The sequence below is a fragment of the Ictalurus furcatus genome, chromosome 20 (genome assembly GCF_023375685.1).
Source record: "Ictalurus furcatus strain D&B chromosome 20, Billie_1.0, whole genome shotgun sequence".
Taxonomy (NCBI): domain Eukaryota; kingdom Metazoa; phylum Chordata; class Actinopteri; order Siluriformes; family Ictaluridae; genus Ictalurus; species Ictalurus furcatus.
The window spans coordinates 21,783,500-21,804,004 of NC_071274.1; the positions used below are offsets into that span (position 1 = coordinate 21,783,500).

Below are 20,505 nucleotides of genomic sequence, written 5' to 3' on the forward strand. Positions count from 1 at the left end.
TCCTCACTACCATGGTAGTTAGTTCTCAAGCTGACACCCCCTGGAGATATATATATATATATATATATATATATATATATATATATATATATATATAAAATATACATTTTAGCTAACATGGCTGAGAAAAAAGCTATCTATACAAATGCTAAACCCAGCTGCTAGCAAAAACTAAGCGAGGCCGAACATGCTTTCAGATATTTTTGAGACTTGGCCACTTATCATACCGAGCCACTCTGCTACACTCAGATTTATCGGAGAACTCTTGTTTATGTCTTTCGTCCCCTCATGAACTCTTTACTAAATGAAATCGTGGTCTGTGTTATCACTGCTATGTTTCATATTCCGCGCGAGCCTGCGATATGAGTCAACATCTCACTTCCTGTCGGAGATAATGCGTTTTAATTCCCATGGGTGCAAAACACACATCTCCAATTTCCTGTAATAGTTTGAGCCTCGGTTTAATGATATCGTCTGTTATCTGAGATGTTTGGAAATGGATTGAAATGCAAATAAAAATGGCTATTGTGGTGTGAAAACGATCAAGTGATGATACCGTGGACACCATCGAGTTACATACACCGTAATAAATTGTCTAAATGAGGAAGTGTGTAGGATAATCAGTCGTATGAAGCTCTGGGGGTTATGAGAAGGAGAAAGAGGAGGAGTCAGGATGGAGGCGATTGGTGTTGATTATGAGGATGGTGAAGATGAGGACGATAAAGGATTTAAAAATTTAGGACTATGAAGATGAGCAGGGTAAGGACATATGGATGGATAACATATGGATGGGATTAAGGTTGTTGATGAGGAGGATGAGGAGGTGATGATGATATTGATGGATAAAGATGGTGAGGATGATGATGGTGATGAGGATAAGAATGGTGATGAGGATAAGAATGGTGAAGGATGATGTTGAGGATGAGGATGGTGAGTATGAGGACGATGAGGATGGTGATGAGGAGGAGGATGGTGATGATGAGGATGTTGAGGATGAGGATGGTGATGATGAGGATGGTGATGATGGGGAGGATTGGAAAGATGATGATGAAGAGGAGAATGATGATGCTATTGATGAGGATGATGGTGAGGATGATGGTGATGAGGATGGTGGTTGGGATGATGAGGATGATGATGAGGATGAGGATTATGAGGAGGAGGATGGTGATGTAGATATTAATGAGGTTAGATGGTGAGGGTGATGGTGATGAGGATTAGAGTGGTGACAGCATCCAAACATCCCAGTTCATTACAACACTCTATACCTGTGAGTCCTCTAGATCTACTCCTTTACCTACGAAAAAACTATTCACAGAAATCTTGACTAAACAAATACGTTTTCAGCCTGGACTTAAACACTGAGACTGTGTCCAAGTCCCGAACACTAATTGGACGGCTGTTCCATAACTGTGGGGCTCTATAAGAGAAAGCTCTTCCCCCTGCTGTAGCCTTCACTATTCCAGGTACCAACAAATAGCCTGCACCTTTTGATCGAAGTAGACGTGGCGGATCATAAAAGACCAGAAGTTCATGTCGTGAGACTATTCAGTGCTTTATAGTTCAGTAGTAGTATTTCATAATTAATGCGAGATACTGGAACATCCAGACAGTAATGTGATCACACGTTATTGAACTGAATTCACCAAACTCACCTGAAAACCTAAAATGTACGCTCCTGTTTCTAGGAGACGGCGAAATTAAAACCAACATGCAACCTCCACAGCTGCCAGCTGTTGTTGTTGTTGTTCACACACACACGCACGCAATAGTGAAGAGGAAGCTGTGTGTGCCTCAGGCTGTGGTGATGAGATACACTCAGTTCTGTCAATTGACCTTGCACAGGAAGTCCACGGCAGCTGCTGGCTCGTTTCCCTCCGCTTCAAATCGTCGTGATGGAAATTTCTGGAATATCTTACGCTACAAGTCTCGCTCATCACACACTTTATCGGATTCATTTCTTCCCTGTCCTTTAAATTCAGACGCACGTTATGCGACTGACGCGAACTTAGAACAGAAACAGGAACCAACGTTTTTTTGTTGTTTTTTTTTTCCTGGACGTATCACGACATTAAACGTTACTATAACCGGATAAAAATTATTACGTACGTGTCATCCATTAATGAATAAAAAGGAATCATATTTGCTGGCAAACTGCTGTTCATAGCTGCTATAAAGTAAGTGATAACGTTCCACAAAGTAATTGACGTTCTACGAGATCAGGCGTGACTATAAACGGATAAAAAGTACCTTCGCTTCGTTCAGAGTTCCCTAAATGATTTTGATTACGATGTGTGGTTCTTTAACTGTTTATTACTGGTGCTAGAAAGACCTGAAGAATCGCTTTCTATCACTATTTTGGCTTCAATTTTTTTTTTTTTTTTAATGGTTAAAGAATCACAGACTGAACAGTTCTTCAAGGAACCAAAAATGGTTCTACAGGAACTTTCCTTGTACCTTTATTATTCTGCGTATTATCGGATTCACTCGATTTGCCCCGCACTTCATCGGTACTGTAACTCCAGCTGGACATGTAGGATGAAGATGAGGATGACGAGGACGATCAGAATCGGTTATGGCGATGATGATGATGGTGATGATGATGATGATGATGAAGAACTAGGACAGATGAGAAGAACGTACTGCAAGCAGCACACCGTGCGTACTTTTCCCGCCTGCTGGAATCAGTCAATTAAAATAATATGTGTTAAATATGTGTAAAATAATAAAATGTGCATCCTCGCTCTCTCTCGGGTCGCCTAACCGGGCCGCGTTCCAAATCGCCATAAACTCCTCATCATGGAAAAGAACAAAAACAAAAAAAAAAAACGTAGCTGGAGCAATTTAGCTAATCAGTAGGAGGAAGTTCCATAAAGACGTGGGAATTCACACCCTTCCTCAGGAGGAAGAGCAGGGCTGGAAATTTCATTAGCATTATAGCCTACACACCACACACACACCACACACACACACACACACACACCCGTATCATATCTCATATGTCACTGTAAATCATGATGTACTTAGAGTAAGTAGGTTTGCTTTAATTTTATTGTGTGTGTGTGTGTGTGTGTGTGTGTGTGTATACATACACTTGTATATGTGTGTATATTATGCACATGGACTCACCTGGTTCTGGATCCAAAGTGTATCCCGGGAATACAGTGTGAGAACCAGGAATACACCCTAGATCAGGTGCCGGTTCTTCACAAGGCACCACACACACCTTCACACTCACACCTTGGAGTCACAGCATGTTTTTTGGGTGGTTGGATGAAACCAGAGAACCCAGAGGAGGACATGCGACGCTCGGTACAGATACTAATCCGAAACTCAGGCTTGAACGACGAAGTTCTAAGAGTCTAAGAGTGTGGGCCGTCTCAGGAACCTTTGAGGAACCCTTTTTGAGAAAACAAACGAAAGAAGAAAAAAAGACTTAGTTCCAGTTTGATTAGAATGTTTACATTTTTTCCATACAGACCTGTTGTCGACCTGATATGTTTATTTGGAACGGGTGGTACTTAGGGTACTAAGGGTAGTCGTAAGCCTTCGGTACTCGTTAGGAACATTAGCTTCGTAGCCGAACATGTCTGTGTGGATCGGCGACATTTCGAAGAAAGGAACATCGTGTACATTTAACATTAAAAACAAAGTTAAGGTACTCTGTGTGTGTGTGTGTGGGTGTGTGTGTGTGTGTGTGTGTACACTTTACTGTGTGACTGAATTAGCATCCAGAGAATTGGCGTCACGTTCCAAGCTGGCACGGTGTGTGTGTGTGACGTTAATTAGGGGGTGGAGTTAGTGCTTAAAGCCTGTGCTGTCAGTGGAGTGCACACACACACACACACACTCACACATAGGCACACACACAGAGCGGTGGAGTTAAAGCCTGAACACCATCGCTGCTCATCATCACAGCGCTGCTACTGCTGCTGCTGCTGCTGCTGCCGTGTGAGTGTGAGAGTGTTTGAGTCGAGTGAGTGAGTGTGTGTGTGTGTGTGTGTGCAGGTCTCTGATCTGATCTGCATCCTCTCGCAGGGACTTTAGTCAACTCCACATCCACCTGAAGCTTCTGTGCCGAGAAAATCTCCATCCGTCCACTTCTCAGACTCAGAGCTGCGGAGGACCGACACCACAGACGCAAAACACAGGTAACTTTCAGGACGAGGAGGGGGGAAATCACAGAAATTTTACTCTAGAACATTCTAGAACGCGGGACATAGAGGAACCATGTTTGGTTCTCTAAACGATTTTGACGTGTGGTTCTTTAACTGTTTATTATCGACGTCGCAAATCACTTTCTATCATTATTTTGGCTTAAATTTAAAAAAAAAAAGAAAAAAAGAAAAAAGGCTGAAGAATCACAGACTGAACGGTTCTTCAAGGAACCAAAAATGGTTCTACGGGAACTTTCCTGGTACCGTTATGATTCTGTGTATTATCACACGAATATCAGTTCTTTACCCGTTTTCTTTCTTTTTTTAAATGCACAATAATAAAATTTCTACATTTGTTTAGTCTCAATACACACACACACACACACACACACACACACATTTATTTATTTCAACTGTTCATTTGTAACTAATTACAAGTAATTAATTAATTTGCCATTTTAAACTATTTACATTTTACATGTTTTGGTTTGATCTATTCATTTCTTACTTTGTTAGTCCCACTATATATTTATTTATTTATTTTGTCCAATTATAAATTCCTGTGCTCCACCATGTTTTACTATTATTCTATCATTTTTGTTCATCCCACTATAAATTGTAAAAGTTTTTTTGGTTTCAGTATAATGTTTATTTATTTATTTATTACATATTTATCCATTTATTTATCTAGTCATTTTCACATTTATTTTTTTTTTGTTTGCCTGTATTTTTTATTTTTTTATTTATTTTTTTTTTTGCAGTATAATTTTATTTTATTTCTTGTCCTCTAAATTTCTCCAATGTGTGCCACATTCATGGTCCTGAGAAAATGTATTCATCGCTCAACGTGACAGAAATAATCACAGTTGAAGTAAAGTGATCCTTCTGTTCGGTAGAACATTTTCTTTCCATTGAAAAAATTAATGAAATCGAAGTTTTTCAGAGCTGTAAAATCTGAGCGCTGGCTTATTGTGAGGGATTGAAAATCTGTTCGTATAGAGTTATCCAAATCTCTTTGATGTCTCAGACATGGCTTAAAATCAGGGTGAGATTTTGGAAAAACTCTGAGAGAGAGAGAGAGAGAGAGAGAGAGAGAGAGAGAGAGATCATCAGAGAGTGATGCTCGCTCTACCGCTTAACGATGATCTCAGTGCTGTGATGTTTCAGGGAAACGCAGACGTTATCTGGTTCTCCTTTGCGTCTCCTAAGGAACGATCAGGAAAAAAAAAAATCAGACGTTAAAAACTGCATATGAAAATAAATAAATAAATAAATAAATAAACAAACAAACAAACAAACAAACATAATAATAATAATGAGAAAAGAAAAATTATATATATATATATATTAGTCTAATTTAATAATCTGTCATTTATTCTATAACATTTTTCCTTTCCATTTTTCTTTTGGCAGATAGTTTATGCTTCTTCTTCTTCTTCTTCTTCTTCTTCTTATTATTATTATTATTATTCTTTCTGCAAGTGTAATAATTCCCTGCTCTGTTTTGGTCCCTGTGTGTCCTGCAGCTCATGGCGTTGATGGTGAACGTGTGCTGGATGTTGGCGCTGAGTGCGTGCTCGGTGCTGACAGTGCAAGCGGAGTGCACTAAGGAGTGCGCACTCTGTCTGTACAGCTCTTTAGCAGCGCAGCAAGCAGACAGCAGCACCGGGGTACGAACGCAATCATTCGTGTTCCCGACGGTGCATGTTTACCTGCGATAAAATGACAGATCGAATAAGCACACAATCTAGGCTACACCAAAGACTATACATTTGATCGACGCTATACATTTTACATTTTACGTCGCTTACAGCTAAAAATGAACTGAAGGTGTTAACCGTAGTAGGAAATCCATCGACGGTGTCGTTTCATACTGTTCAGTTACAGTAATTAAGTACGGAAGCGTTACGTTTAGGACCTGTAGTGTGTGTGTGTGTGCGTGTGCCTTTTTAGAGTAGTTTATTTAACTATAGGTGGTAATTCATTCCGGTTTAAGTCTTTTATTTCTCTTATACCAAAACAATTTGCCCTTGATTGCATTTTTATTTATTAAAAGAGTACGATGTACTTGTTTTTGTTTTTTCTTTCTATTTATAGTTACATTTAATGTTCCGTAAAACAAGTGAGTTCCTGTTCTCACTTACGTTATAGCCGCTATAAAGAGTCGTTCCCTTCACCGGCCGATCTTTTCTCTCTCGCGTGAAGTTAATAAGACGCAGAAGAAGAAGAAAACGCAGCTTGAATTTTTTGTTGAAAAAAATAAATAAATAAATAAATAATAACCTCTGACACCGGAGACTCCTTCCGTAAACGTTAAAAAGTCTCCGTTTTGTTAGGAATTAGCTGTTGAGCTGTTACTATAGAAACGGTGACGTACTGAAGCGAGCGCATTAACGTAAACCTGGGATTGCGGCTGGGAAGACCATCCGAGCCCGCGCTGTTATAGGAAACGAATCCAGCCCTTCTGACCAATCGGATTCACCGCTACGAAACCGTTCTAACTTTTAAAATAATGAAATCTGAGAATAATTTGTAGATAAAAAAAAAAAAACTGTGTCAAAGCAGAATGCTGACATCATTCTGTTCTGATATAAACAGATCGCTGTTTGGCCCCAACGAAGGACTTGATTCTTTAAATTAGACACGATTGAATCAGACATTTTGCATCCGATCACGGCAGACCTGGGATTTGAAACGGCATCACCACTGAACCCTGATCGGCGCAAACAGACTGCTGTGAAAGCTCTAAAACGTTAAATGGGTTCGTGTATGAGAGAGGATTAGGCAGCCGTTCTCTCCTCTGTGTGCCGTTGGCTCCGAGCCCTGCGTTTTCTCCGCACCATTCCAGCTGTTTGTACAGATGCTCTCGCTCGCAGTATTGTTTTATCGTTATGCACCTCTGCGTGTTTGTTCTCCTGTTGGATTAAAGCGCCGTGTCAGGAGCAGAAGGTGATTATCTTTATGATAGGCCTTTGGTGAGATACGTGCAACACGATGGTGTAAAGTTTATTGACCTTAATCTAATCAAATTTCATAGTTAGGAGTAATGAATGGAATGGAAGAAAGCGAAGCAGCAGGTTGGGCTTCCAGGCTCCGTGCGCCAGATAGTGGGGACTCCGGCTTTCATCAGCGAGCGTGTGGGTTTCATTCGGCGCGTGGGTCTAAAGGCAAGATGAGTCAGTATGAAGCGCATCTTCATTTAATGATGATTGAAAGATAAATTTATAAATTTACAGCCAACAATTTTATAGGATACAGTTTACAGCTGTTTCAGTGCAATAATGTGGGATGTAATATGTAATATGCAACGATTCAGGGGGGAAAAAAAGTGTTAGTATTGAGAACCGAGAAGCCCTGTTCTCTTACCAGGACTGACAGATACAGAGGCCACGCCCCCTTCACTAGGACTGATGCCACAGAGGCCACACCTACTTCGCTTGACTTCATAGCACAGAAACATTCTCTCTTCACTGCAATTGGCACGCCTCATTTAGGCCACGCCTCCTCCACTGGAATTGACAGTCTTTCACTAGGACTGATGGCACAGAAGCCACGCCTCCTTTCCTGCCACTAATGAGCACAGACTCCACACCTCATTCACTGTAACTAATAATCACAAAGTGCACGTCCTCTTCACTGTGACTGACAAGCACAGAGGCCACACCTCTTTCATAGGAACTGACAAGAACATAGGCCACACCTTCTTTACTGGGACAGCCACACCTCCTTATGTGGGACTGACAATGACAGAGGCCACACCCTTTTCTTAGGAACTGACAAGAACATAGGCCATGCCTTCTTTACTGGGACAGCCACACCTCTTTATGTGGGACTGACAAGCACAGAGGCCACACCCCCTTCACTTAGCCTAAAAGCAAAGAACCATTCCATCTTTAGTGGGACTGACAGGTCCACAGTCCACGCCTCCTTTAGTGTGACTAATAGGAACAGAGGCCATGCCTCCTTCACTGCAACTGACAATCATAAGGGCCTCACCCACTTCACTGGGACTGAAAAGGTCAAAGGCCACGCCCTTTTCACAGGGACCTACAAGAACATAGGCCACCCCTCCTTCATTGGGACTGACAGTGCCACTCCCCTTTCACAAGGATTGACAAGACCAGAGGTCACACCTCCTTCAGTGGAACTGACAAGCATAGAGACCACGCCTCCTTCACTGGGAGGGGCAGACACAAAAGATACGCCCTCTTGTTTTAGTGTGGCGGTTACTTTTAACGTTCCTAATAATTAGTCATCAGGTGATTTAAATTTAAAATGCCGTATTACAATAAGAAATTCCCACCGCAGAACTTCCTAACATGTCGCTGAGTTTCTTCGCGTCTGTGTTTCCTCTTCAGCCCTGCACACTCGAGTGCGGAAGCAGCGTGGACCTGAGGAAGCTGGGACTCTGTCGGAACGCTCTGACCGAAGACGAGCGTGCCACCCTGGATCAAAAACCAGAGCCTGACAGCGCCGAGCACCTTCTGGCCAAGAAATACGGCGGCTTCATGAAACGCTACGGTGGCTTCATGATGAAGAAGACCTCAGAAGACCTCACGAAGGACGAATCCGACGGCGTTTCCGAGGAGGAGCTGGGCATCCTGAGGGAGATCCTGAGGGCGGGCCTGAACGCCAACGAGCCAGGCAAGGAGCTCCAGAAGCGCTACGGAGGCTTCATGCGCAGGGTGGGCAGACCGCAGTGGCTCGACGAGAGCAAAAATTACGGCCTTCACAAACGCTGGGAGGACGAGGGAGCGGAGGGCGTGTTGCCCGAGACGCACAAGAGATACGGAGGCTTCATGGATTAGGAGCCGATGCGAAGATTCAAAACGGACACTCATCGTCGCAAAACAATCCCAAACGTGTGCAAAGCTTACGACTTCATGTTCATTTATTATTAATGTATTGACACGTGCCGAGTCGTTTTCTTTATTTTGCTATGTGCGAGTCGTTGCTATGGGTGATTCTTTGAGCGACTCTTTTAAGTGAATCAGTTTAGTGAGTCAATTCGCAAGCAAATCAAAATGTTTTGTTTTATTTTATTAATTGAATGGTGTGTACTTTTCTTCAGCGACAATAAAAAAATATACGTTAAGCAGAGTAAATTGAAATAACAGCCTCTGTCATGTTTATTATATGTTTTTCGTTGTCTTGCTGAATTATGGTGCGTAAATAGATTCACGAATCGAGCTTCGAGAGATTCAACGTTTAAACTCAATTTTGTCTATTTTTTAATATACCGTGAATGTAATAATGTCATTAAAAAAACTAAAAAAAAAACTTGTCATGTAGATTAACAATAATAATGTGAGCCCACGCTATAGCTTGTTTAATGGTGAACCGAACGAATCAGCATTCGATTCATTTAAATAAGTAGTTCAAAAGAATCAAATCGCTCAAGTGACTCGTGATGCCCATCACTTCTTTGCTAATGACTATATCTGCCTAATAAAGTCTGTTCGGTAGTTTAAGTGTGTGTGCTTTAGTGGTTTATGTTAACGTCTACACCATGCCTATATCTATACATCCCTGATTTTTGCACAATAATCACAACGTTGCTTTCTCCATCGGGTAGTGAAGTGATTCGTTACACAAAATCAAGTGAATTGTTTTGATCTTTGAGTATGTGCAAGATTTCATTTAAGTGTTGATGATGATGATGATGATGATGATGATGTTGTGTATCTCACGTTTATCTCATGATGTGTTTCAATCATTTCTGACAGATTGGCTGTACAGAGTACAATAAATTCATTTGCCTGCAGGAATCAAACGTGTGAGCTTGGGGTTTTTGGGTTATTTTGGTGAAATTAATCTGAATCATTATGCACACCACCACTGCAACTTCACCACATATCCCTAAGTTCACACGAGCAAGTCAGTATCGCTACTGTTGTACCTTGTGGGCGTGGCTTGTCCAGCGTTTTTTGTAGTCCTGATGAAGCTAGTTAGTAGCTAGTAATATCTAGTAATATCTCTTATAAAGCTAACTAGTCAAACTGTTTGATTGACACGTTACACATTTGGCTTTGTTCTAGCTTGGTTGGCAAAGCAAGATTAGCGAAACAAAGCTGACTGCACTAGCTTCATACGTACTCCCAGCAGACGAGTCACAGGATACGATGAAACTGCAGTTATAAGTTCGTTGACCCGTAAATGGAGACGAACCGCCGGAGCACGAGCGTGATAGAATTGGTCCGAGGTATCATTAGGGTGTGTCGCTTTATCGCATCATACCTAACTTTTCAAACTGATCCGCTTCCAAATTTTCAACTCACACGCTAATACCGCCGTCGACGCCGCCATCCCGTAGATCGCTAACCAGCCGAGCCGAATCTCCGCCGGAACTCGGCATCGTATAGCTGCGTTGCATTCTGGGACGTTGAGTCCACAGTTTGCAGCAACGTCTCTACTTTTTCTAGGCTGGATTTCTCATTAAGATGACGTTGCTGGAAAGTGTTAAGCGGGGGAAAAAAAACGCTCTTGTTCTTTTTGTCTTTAGGAGCTAACGGCATAAACCTGACTGCTATCACTAACGTATGAACGCTCCCTCCATTTTTATCCACGCTAGCAACGACAACGTCCCTCGTGTGATACGCAAAGCGACTAACTTCTGACAGGAGTAACGAAAATACGTCACCAACCTACAAATTAGCGCCGGAACCGCTAAACGTTTCCAATTTAGATGTCATGTGTGTTCAGGTTGGAGTTTTACTTCAACTTAGTTTATGAATCTATACAGTCTAAAAGGGTGCAAAGAAACAATCCAAAAGCAACACATGATTCATTCACAAAAACAAACTGATTCGTTCACACCCTACATAGTGCCCGGATCCAGTTCGTTTACTACTTAGAAGAAAAGCAGTCGATTTGGGACGCGCCCCGGACGAACAGTCATGTGACTCAGGTCTGTATTTCGCAATGGAAGTGTGAGAGCGAATTAAACGCAATTCGGATCTGTTTAACACCTACACACGGAGCAGGTAAGCGCTACAGACTCTTCAGTACTTATTCACAATGAAGATTATTTTCTTTAAGTCTTGTTAAATGAAGAATTGTTTGTTTAACACAAATAACGCTATGTTATCTACACCGTCAAGCTTCCTGTTTATAAATGTGCAGTAATCCTTCTTCGCTTTTCTCGTCTCTCCTAAACATAAAACCAGATAATTCAGATATAAAAGCCTGAAAATCTGGGATTTGAACAGTTTAAAATGAGCTTAATTGTGCTGTTAGGTGTACAGTAGACGCTTTAATTCATTCTCTGTGTTAAAGGGACTCTGAAAAGTGACATCTCGCGATACTTGCTGAGTTTCGTTTAAAGGTTTCAACTCTCGCGATATTTCAGGAAACAGTACATTTTAACATGTAAAATGATGGTTCCTCTTAGACCCAAAATGTCACATGACTTCTTATATGTTATGTTATGACATTTGTAATTAAAAGTAAGCATTACAAAACAAAAATGAATCTTTTAACTTTTTTTAAAAAAAGATTATATAATGATATATGTTTAACTATGAGAAAGGGTTCCAAAGAGAACCTATTTTCTGGAATTAAGAACCATTACTGATCCAGTAAACCTTTTAAAGAACCAAAATAAGCTTCTTTTTTTAATATCTAGAACCTGTCGGGCTTTTAACATTTATCTACCCTGGTAGTTGGTGAGTTCTTCAAAGGTTCTTTAAAGGTTCTAGGCCTCGCAAAAAGGAAATTTGGAAACTTTCAGAGAGGAAGACACTGTTGTAGGGTTCTACATAGAATCTTACACTCTTTGCTCCTCCATCAGGTCACACGGGTGGCGTTCAACATGAACTTTCTCCAGGAGACTCTGCGTGTGCTGCTGCTGTCCGTCTACTACTTCCTGGAAGCCTTCGTGAAGTTCCTGCTGCCGGTGGGGAAGAAGAGCGTGGCCGGGGAGATGGTGCTGATCACGGGGGCGGGCAGCGGAATCGGACGCATCATGGCCACCGAGTTCGCCGGAATGGACGTCACGCTGGTGCTGTGGGACATCAACCTGGACGGTGTGAAGGAGACGGCTCGGGCGGCTAAAGAGAAGGGCGCTCGGGACGTGCACTATTATCAGGCCGACTGCAGCGACCGGGCCGACGTGTACCGGGTGGCTGAGCAGGTATGATCTCATTCGGTGAGCAGAATTATATACAGTAGCACAGCCTTCTGTCCTGCAGCCTTAACTAATTAACTAATGACACTGTATATTTTATATCCCCCCCACCCCCCCCCCGATATAATGTATTTCCAGGTCAGACAGGAAGTCGGTGACGTCACAATCCTCATAAACAACGCTGGCATTGTCACCGGCAAGAAGTTCATGGATTCTCCAGACGCCCTTATTGAGAAGACGCTCCAAGTTAACACGATGGCTCACTTCTGGGTATTTACCTCGTTTTCTAAAGTGACATTGTTTGTCCGACGTTTCGCATCATGAAAAGTAACTGTAAAGGGATAAAAACTATCAGGAAAAAATGTCTAACTTGTAAGTGTTGTAATAAAACGGTGTTTTATTCCCTCCTTCTTTTTTTTCCCCACCACTAACGTTTTTCTTCTTCATTAAAGAATGACGCATCGTACTTTTTATCCATTTCTAATTATGTTTAATGCTGTGGAACGTCCGTGAAGCATGTCTCGCCTTACATTAGATCAGCTCTAAACGGTCCTATCTTCATTCCCATCTGCCAGTCAAACAGGAAGTATGAACACCCTTTTCAGGTGAAGATTTACAAACGGAAGTTTTATCGACGTTGTTCCCGTTTCAGACGTATAAAGCGTTCCTTCCAGCCATGACGGAGAAAAACCACGGCCACCTGGTCTGTATCGCCAGTTCTGCAGGACTGATCGGTGTTAACGGTCTCGCAGGTAACGTGTTCGCGGTTGCCCGAGAAATAAAAACCACGGCTTGAATGTTCAGTTTTTCCCTGAAGGTGTGAAGCCAAAACCTGTTGACAAACCTGTTCTCCGGCGATTTCAACCCTTAATGCATGAATTGTTTAAGACTTTGGGGGCCGTGTGACAAAAATATCACATTCTGGTTCTTAAACAAGTTTGTACACGTAGCTTTGTGAACAAATTGCCAGGAACGAAAGGTTCAAACATTATTTGTTTAATGTCTTCAATTAGAAGACGTGTATTCATGTTATTTAATGAATATTTAATATAAATACAGTTGTGCCCAGTTGTCTTGTGATAGTTGTTCGCGAGTCCCTTGTTTGTCCTGAGCAGTTAAACTGCCCGCTGTTCTTCAGAAAAATCCTCCAGGTCCTGCACATTCTTTACTTTTCCGGCATCTCGTGCATATTTGAGCCCTTTCCTTTCCGACAGCGGCTATACGGTGTTCAGATCCATCTTTTCACACCGAGGACGACCGAGGGACTCGTACACGACTATTACAAAAGGTGCGAACGTTCACCGATGCAACACGGCGCATCAAGAGCCAGGGGGGTGTAAACTTTTGAACAGGATGATCGGTGTAAATTGATAGTATTTTGTCTTCTGGGAGACATGTAAATATATTGTTTAGCTGGAACTAAATGAAAAAAAAAAACATCTTTAAACAAAATAACACAATTTTTTTGTTTGTTTGTTTGTTTATTTATTTATTTATTTGCCCTGTCCCCTTCGAAATGATTATATTTAGGGGTCCAAGCACTAAAGGCGACTTTAAGGAAACGTCGATAAATCAAAACACAAACCAGGTTTTGCTTCACAGATCTTTGGGACACCGCCGTTTTTGAGAAGCACTGTATTAGCGTTCACGCTCATGCCAAGTTCTAGCTCACACCAAAATATTTCATTGTCTTCCTTCAGATTATTGCGCTAGCAAGTTCGCCGCCGTGGGCTTCGCCGAGTCCGTGGCCCTGGAGCTCCTCGCCGTAGGAAAACAAGGCATCAAGACGACTATAGTGTGTCCGTACTTCATCAACACGGGGATGTTCGACGGCTGTGGCACGAAGTGAGTGATCAGGCGGGGAAAGCTCCTGGTGCAGGGTTCTACACCGGACCTTTAACGCTTGGAGAAATCGTGTAAGAAGCCGGTTGCGGTTGTGAAATTACGCCTCAGGATTAATGTGAGCGATAGAATCGTCTTTTATATCGTCAGTGAATTAAATCGATCTCTTTAGACTCTGAGAGATGAGTGTTGATTGATGCGTTTTTGTTTTTTTTTTAATAACGGAAGCTCTGCCAGTAGTGCGGCGTTCTGTTAACGCGCTCGTTCTGGTGCGTCATCGTTCCTTTAGTAACCACCGGAACTTCCTCGGTGAAAATATGTAGCCCCGGATTGGCGGGATCACTAGCGCGTACCTCTTCCGTATCACCTGACACGCGTGCTCATGTCTTTTGCTTTTTGTTTTATTTCTTCAGATGGCCACGTTTGCTTCCCATCCTGGAACCCGAGTACGTCGCGAAGAAGATCATGAACGCCATTCTGACAGACCAGTCCTTCCTTTTAATGCCAAGGGGCATGTACTTCTTAATGTTTTTGAAAAGGTAAGTCCATGCGGGAAAGCTCATAGCGCGTTAGATAGCGCGTTTTCCGGTTTTAACCGTAGAACAGAAACGTAAAAATCCCTCCGAAATGTTCTCTCACGTCACTCTGTGTCAACTTTCTGATCAAATATATATACCACTGGTTTCGCCGCCCTATGTCGTGCACTACGTAGTCAAATCTGCGAGTTATTTGGAGTTCACCCGACCTTCCAGAAAGAGTCACGTGACCTAAATCACGCGCTACGTTAATAACAAACGACATCAGACGTTATTTAACAACGATGGGGAATCTCCAGTGTCCGTGCTTTAAGGTTCTCTATAAGCTAGCGTGCTCAAACAAAACAAGCGACGTCTCTCTCTCTACCACCGATACGCATCAGCAATTTTGATGACATCATCCTGCACTTCAGCTTCACTCTCGACCGTAGAGTCTGAAGTGTCCCACCTCCAACATCATAAAACTCCACGGTACTGACCGTGAAGTACGGCGTAGCCCGGGCTGTGAGGCAGGCTGAACGTTATCGGCTATTTAAAAAGGGGGAGGAGCCCCGCTCGATATGTCCCGCTCTGACTTCCTGTTCCGGTGGAAATAACGCCGCGCTTTCACGGCGCTTCGCAGAGACTCGACTTTGTGGTTTCTCGGCAACGTAAACAAAATAAAAACAAGTATTAGTGTTTTTCCTGTGTTTCATAAAAGCTTACTTATTTTCAGGATGAGTGTATCGTTCATAAACCGAGGCATACAGGCTCTCATCAAACTGGTTACAGGACTGAAATGTCAATAACGCACTTCTTACGTTTTGCAGAATCCTGTTCGTCTCTCTCTCTCTCACGTTGTCATCTGATCCTCCTTGAGAAAGTCTTTGTGCGTCTCAGATAAAGCAACACCTGTCTGGCAGGATAAAAACGGCCGTTTAATCGCAAACCCGAGACGGGTCTATTGTTATCTGGGCGGCAGGGTGGTAATCATCATCACTGCCTTTGTGGCACGTGAGACTGCAGCTTTATCATGGTGACGTACGCAGGCAGGTGCTGGAGAAGTGTCCACTCGAGACCTTGACCATCTGAATCTTGACAGATCTACTGAAATCATTAGGAAGGTGGGTGTAAGTCCCGCACGGATGATCTCGAGTTTTAACGTGTAACCCTTCGGTACGGGTGTGGTGGAGGGATGTGACCGTGTGCTATATGTTTATCATCAGGTGAACATCATCGGGAGGTCGGCGAGAACAACAACAAAAAAAAATCTATTAATATGCAAATGGATCCGCCCACGGCGTCACGTAATTCCCTGAACATAAATGCTGGTTTGTTTACACAATGCCGCAGATGATTGTTTTTTTTAATGAAAAAAAAGAAAGATCGTAATTATTTACACGCATCCGAGGTCAAAAAACACTTTAACGTGCTCGTAATTTAAACTGCAGCGTTACCTGTCCCCCCCCCCCCCCAGTGTCACAAACGACTCGTTAAATGATCCGTTCTAAACGATTCGTTCTAAACTCCTCCTTTCAGAGAGCATACTCTGCTCTGATTGGTCAGACGTCCCAGTCTGCCGTGATCGGTCTGGCGCTGTCAGCGAGCAGGGATGAAGACCAGAGGCGGGGCTTTTTGTTACCAACCTACGTAGGTGTGTACAGGAAGTAAAGTCTGGAATCACTAACGAGTCGATTCAGCCGTTCAGAATCGGTTCCTTCTATCGGGAGTCCGTTTATCGTGCACGGTGACTTCTGAAACTTTGCAGCGTTTTTACATTCACAAACAGCTACGTGTGTAACACGCTACATGAAAGGGAATATTTGAAAAACCGTAATAGGTGCGCTTTAAAATGCATGGAAGGTCGTGTCCATCCACAGAGACCTCGACTGTCTCACCTGTTCTCTTTGACATCTCGATTGAATTCTGACGCAGGTCTCGGCTCTCATCATCGTTGGATACGTCATGTCATGAAGCACGCTGTATTTGTGTGATTTTATTTATTTATTTATTTATTTATTTATTTATTTATTTCCCCATCCCCCCCCTCCCCACACACAGTTTCCTGCCTTCTAAGGTAGCCGTGATCCTGGGCGTGTACTTCGGAGCCTTCAACTTCATGGACACTTTCAAAGGAAGACAAAAGAAAGTGAATTAATCCGAGTTCGATTTCAACAGCATTCGATTTCTACTTTTTAATAGAATGAATAATGATAATAATAATAATAATAATGTAATGAATACGTGATCAAATCACAGCAGATCTTGAAGGTGGTCCAGTTGTGCCTTAGCGAACCTGCATTTTTAATCTGTTTACGTGTTTACGCTGTGCCTTAGTGACGATATCGTCCACTCGAAATGCAGTCTTCAATTTGTTTGACGTTAACGAGCGTCAACGTGTAGGATCAAAGCCATTTCAGCATTAATACACTGGACCACCGTTATTTTTCTAACGGAAATATTTCGCCTGGATTGTAAAGTTGTTGTTTGTTTTTTTTCTCCTTAAGTTTAGAAACAGACTGCAGGGGCGTTGGTTCTGTGAGGACACGCCTACAGTAGTTAGTTTATTAAATATCTGTTTAACAGCCTGCAGTATGAAACTCATGCTGTGACTAGGTTTATGTACCGTATGTTGGGGAGAGTGGGGTCGGTTGTAACGCTATCTGTTCCTCCAATCAGCAACCAGCTCTGTTATTGGTATGACAGTAAATTTCCTGAAGAACATTTTGAATTGTGTTCATTCTAGATGAAACCATAATGTACTATGTTTGTCTATTTCACTTTCACTTGGCGTCATCGATGGCATTGTTGACAATGCTAAGCTGGTTAGTTAGCACATCTGGCTTTAAGATGATTGACAGTGTGGTGTTGGTTGTACTAGTGTTAACAATAAAAAGTATTTAAGATATATAAAAATTTAAAAAAACACACACAAGAGCATTGCCTGATCTTTACGTGTACAGCTTCAGCAAGACCGTGCTTACTGACAGCGATAGAACCTGGTGTGTTCTTCTCAAGGTTTAACGTGTTGTGTATTCTGACCTGCTTTTCTGCTCATCACGTTTGTAAAGAGTGGTTATTTGAGCAGCCGTAGCCTTCCAGCAGTATCTGAAATACTCAAACCAGTCCAAGCCCCTGAGATTTCTTTCTTCAATCCAATGTTTGATGTCACCGTGAACTAAAGTGCATGATCTGTAGCCGCATGATTTGACGCTTTACGCTGCCGACACGTGCTGCTTTTTGAGCCCTGCAATGAGACCATTTCTGACCATTTTACATTTTATTTTGATTCTGCTCTTCACTGCTCGTTCTTGATGTTCAGTTTTATTACAACAGGAATGATATGAGCATGGAATCACACTGCCCTCTAGTGGCCTCCAGACTCAAACACACTCATTAACACGCATCCTTTCACACTCATGTCCACCTTTTTTCGACTATAAATGTGGCACATTTAGATGCCGCTGAATATACCTGAAGGATGTTGCATAAATATATCGCCTTATCATGTTGAAAGGTTGTACACTGGCCGTTTTGAGGCGCAAATCTGATTTGATGTCTTGATCTTTAAAGCACGCAATTGTCTGATAGAATCTTTGTATATACAAATATGCAGGATTTTCTTATTTACCGTCTAAGCAGAAGGTCATTACGCTCTCCTTCACGTCTATGTTTTTATTCATCAGGGCCTCAATAGCAATCGGGTGGTCCTCACTAACTTCTATAAACAAACAAATAACAGATTTCACATGTAGTCGTGTCTGTCCCCACCCCCCAAAAAAACAAAACAAACAACTCAACCTACATTCAGATGGCAGGTGGGAGAAATTTGTTACACCTTTCCAACTTCCACGTTCGTTAAGAGAGTAATTAGCCGCCAGGTGTTACTAAGGAAACGCACAAGATTAGTTCATCATCAAGAAGAGCGAGACCGTCTATAAAAGCGGACCTTTTGGGAGTTTGTCGTTCTGGAGCACTCGGGTGTGTGCGTCTACATCACGCCAAGAAGAAAGGACATCCGCCATGACCTCAGAGAAGCAACTGTTTCTGCTCATCGCTCTGGGAAGGGTCATAAGGCCATCTCCAAACAACTTCCGGTGGATGCGAGTTACGTTCCTGTTACCGTCCGCAAATAAGCATTTGGATTTGTAGCAAAATATTCGAGCGGCGGTGCCAATCTGAAAGCGAACTTCCTAGCCACCGCTCTTGATGTACATGTAGGTTTAATTCACATTCTGTAATTCATTTCTTACAGCAATAACAACAACAGCAGCATTGTTTAGAAACTATTCAGTATTTTCCAAATTGATAAAGAAATGTCCCAGACTGCTTCATTCCCCGGTCTCTTAAGATGCTTCATAATTTACACAATGCAATGCACAGGAAACCCATCGTCGTGTTATTGAACCGTAGTTGAAGCATTCAAAGTTTCACACAGTTGTATACGCTCATAGCATAATTACTGTCCATAGAGCTACTTAGGTGTTTGCGTACATCTGAAACCAGGAAAGAAACATTCACAATTTCATTCGTGTTGTGCTTTTAGTAATGGTTTTATATATTTATTGTTTGTTTGTTTGTTTTTGGTTTGTTTAAAATAAAATCTGGGTATATATTTAAATCCCAATGTGTATATTTGTGACAGGTGTTTATATATATATATATATATATATATATATATATATATATATATATATATATATATATATATATATATATATAGCATTGCTTTGGCAATACTGTAAATGTATACAGTCATGCTAATAATTTAATTGAAAAAGAGAGGGAGACAGACACTAGATGGCGCCACAAGGTGCACTAATATCACATACAATTTCCTACAACGTAATTTTCTCATTCAATTAACTTCTGAAAATTTGAAGAATTTCTGACGGTTTAATTTGTCGTTTAATAAAATAATGATAACGAGTCTTTATTGGTCACGTGTACATTACAGCACAGTGCAATTATTTTCTTCACATAACCCCAGCATGTTAGGAAGTTGGGGTCAGAGCGCAGGGTCAGCCATGATACAGCGCCCCCTGGAGGACAGAGGATTAAGGGCCTTGCTCAAGGGCCCAACAGTGGCAGCTTGGCAGTGCTGGGGCGTGAACCCCCGACCTTCCGATCAGTCACCCAGAGCCTTAACCGCTAAGCACCATGTGATGGGTTGGTACCACGTCCAGAGTGTCCTCCGCCTTGCGCTCGAGGCCCCGGGGATGGGCTCCAGGCTCCTCGTGACCCCGTGTCGGATAAGCGGTACAGAAAATGAATGGATGATTTAATAACGGCGCTCATTTTGGCCCGGTTCTCTTGGATAATCGTCTTCATTCCACCAAGTTTACGAGGATCTCTCTGATGGACTCGCAATTACAAAATCCTCCAGGTGAGGAGATTGGCTCAGCCATGCAAGGCCTCTGTTTCTGAAAACAGTTTAATAAACGCGTCATTTCCTGAGTGAATATGTAATACTGTAATATGTCATATATCATAAATATCAGCAGTATTCTATTAATATTAATATATTACAATAGTGTTATAAATCATCAAATAATCATTGCAAACTTTGCATAATGAGCTCATTTTGTGTGCACATGCGTACAGCTGTGCAAAGCAAAGTCGCGTCGTGAGTGTGTGTGTGTGTGTGTGTGTGAGAGAGAGAGAGAGTGTGTGTGTGAGTGAGAGAGAGAGAGAGAGAGAGAGAACAGCACGGAGTCGGAGTCTGACGTTCATTGCATTCAGTGAGGATTAAATCCCTTTATAGCCGACACTCATCCGTGCGCGCGCACGCGCGCGTGTGTATGTCTGTGTGTATGTGCGCGCGTGTGTCGTTATGTAGAGCTGTAAGCGCGCGCGGAGATGGCGAAAC

At 42.2% G+C, this 20,505-nt stretch overlaps 3 protein-coding genes across 4 annotated transcripts in view; all 3 read left to right on the top strand.

Annotated features, from left to right (window-relative positions):
* Positions 1 to 3,695: 3,695 nt before the first annotated feature.
* On the top strand, positions 3,696 to 10,057 carry penka (proenkephalin a). The gene is made up of 3 exons (XM_053652197.1): positions 3,696 to 4,148; positions 5,681 to 5,824; positions 8,513 to 10,057. Exons 2-3 carry the CDS (start codon positions 5,684 to 5,686, stop codon positions 8,960 to 8,962), a joined length of 591 nt encoding a protein of 196 aa, XP_053508172.1. The 5' UTR covers positions 3,696 to 4,148; positions 5,681 to 5,683; the 3' UTR covers positions 8,963 to 10,057.
* Positions 10,058 to 11,032: 975 nt separating this feature from the next.
* sdr16c5a (short chain dehydrogenase/reductase family 16C, member 5a) overlaps positions 11,033 to 20,505 on the top strand; it is a 41,224-nt gene continuing 31,751 nt past the window's right edge. The window contains exons 1-7 of one of the 2 annotated variants that reach the window (XM_053651183.1): positions 11,033 to 11,137; positions 11,944 to 12,285; positions 12,418 to 12,549; positions 12,932 to 13,031; positions 13,980 to 14,124; positions 14,535 to 14,660; positions 16,698 to 18,310. In XM_053651183.1, coding sequence (XP_053507158.1) covers positions 11,965 to 12,285; positions 12,418 to 12,549; positions 12,932 to 13,031; positions 13,980 to 14,124; positions 14,535 to 14,660; positions 16,698 to 16,794 — 921 coding nt within the window. In that variant the 5' untranslated portion in view covers positions 11,033 to 11,137; positions 11,944 to 11,964 and the 3' untranslated portion in view covers positions 16,795 to 18,310. Of the gene's footprint in view, positions 11,138 to 11,943; positions 12,286 to 12,417; positions 12,550 to 12,931; positions 13,032 to 13,979; positions 14,125 to 14,534; positions 14,661 to 16,697; positions 18,311 to 20,505 lie in introns of those variants that run through there. The other variant, XM_053651184.1, reaches the window with a different exon arrangement.
* The window catches only part of slc44a5a (solute carrier family 44 member 5a), a 53,760-nt gene continuing 53,644 nt past the window's right edge, over positions 20,390 to 20,505 (top strand). Inside the window, exon 1 of the mRNA XM_053651179.1 lies at positions 20,390 to 20,505. This exon is cut by the window's right edge and continues 27 nt beyond it. Coding sequence (XP_053507154.1) covers positions 20,496 to 20,505 — 10 coding nt within the window. The 5' untranslated portion in view covers positions 20,390 to 20,495.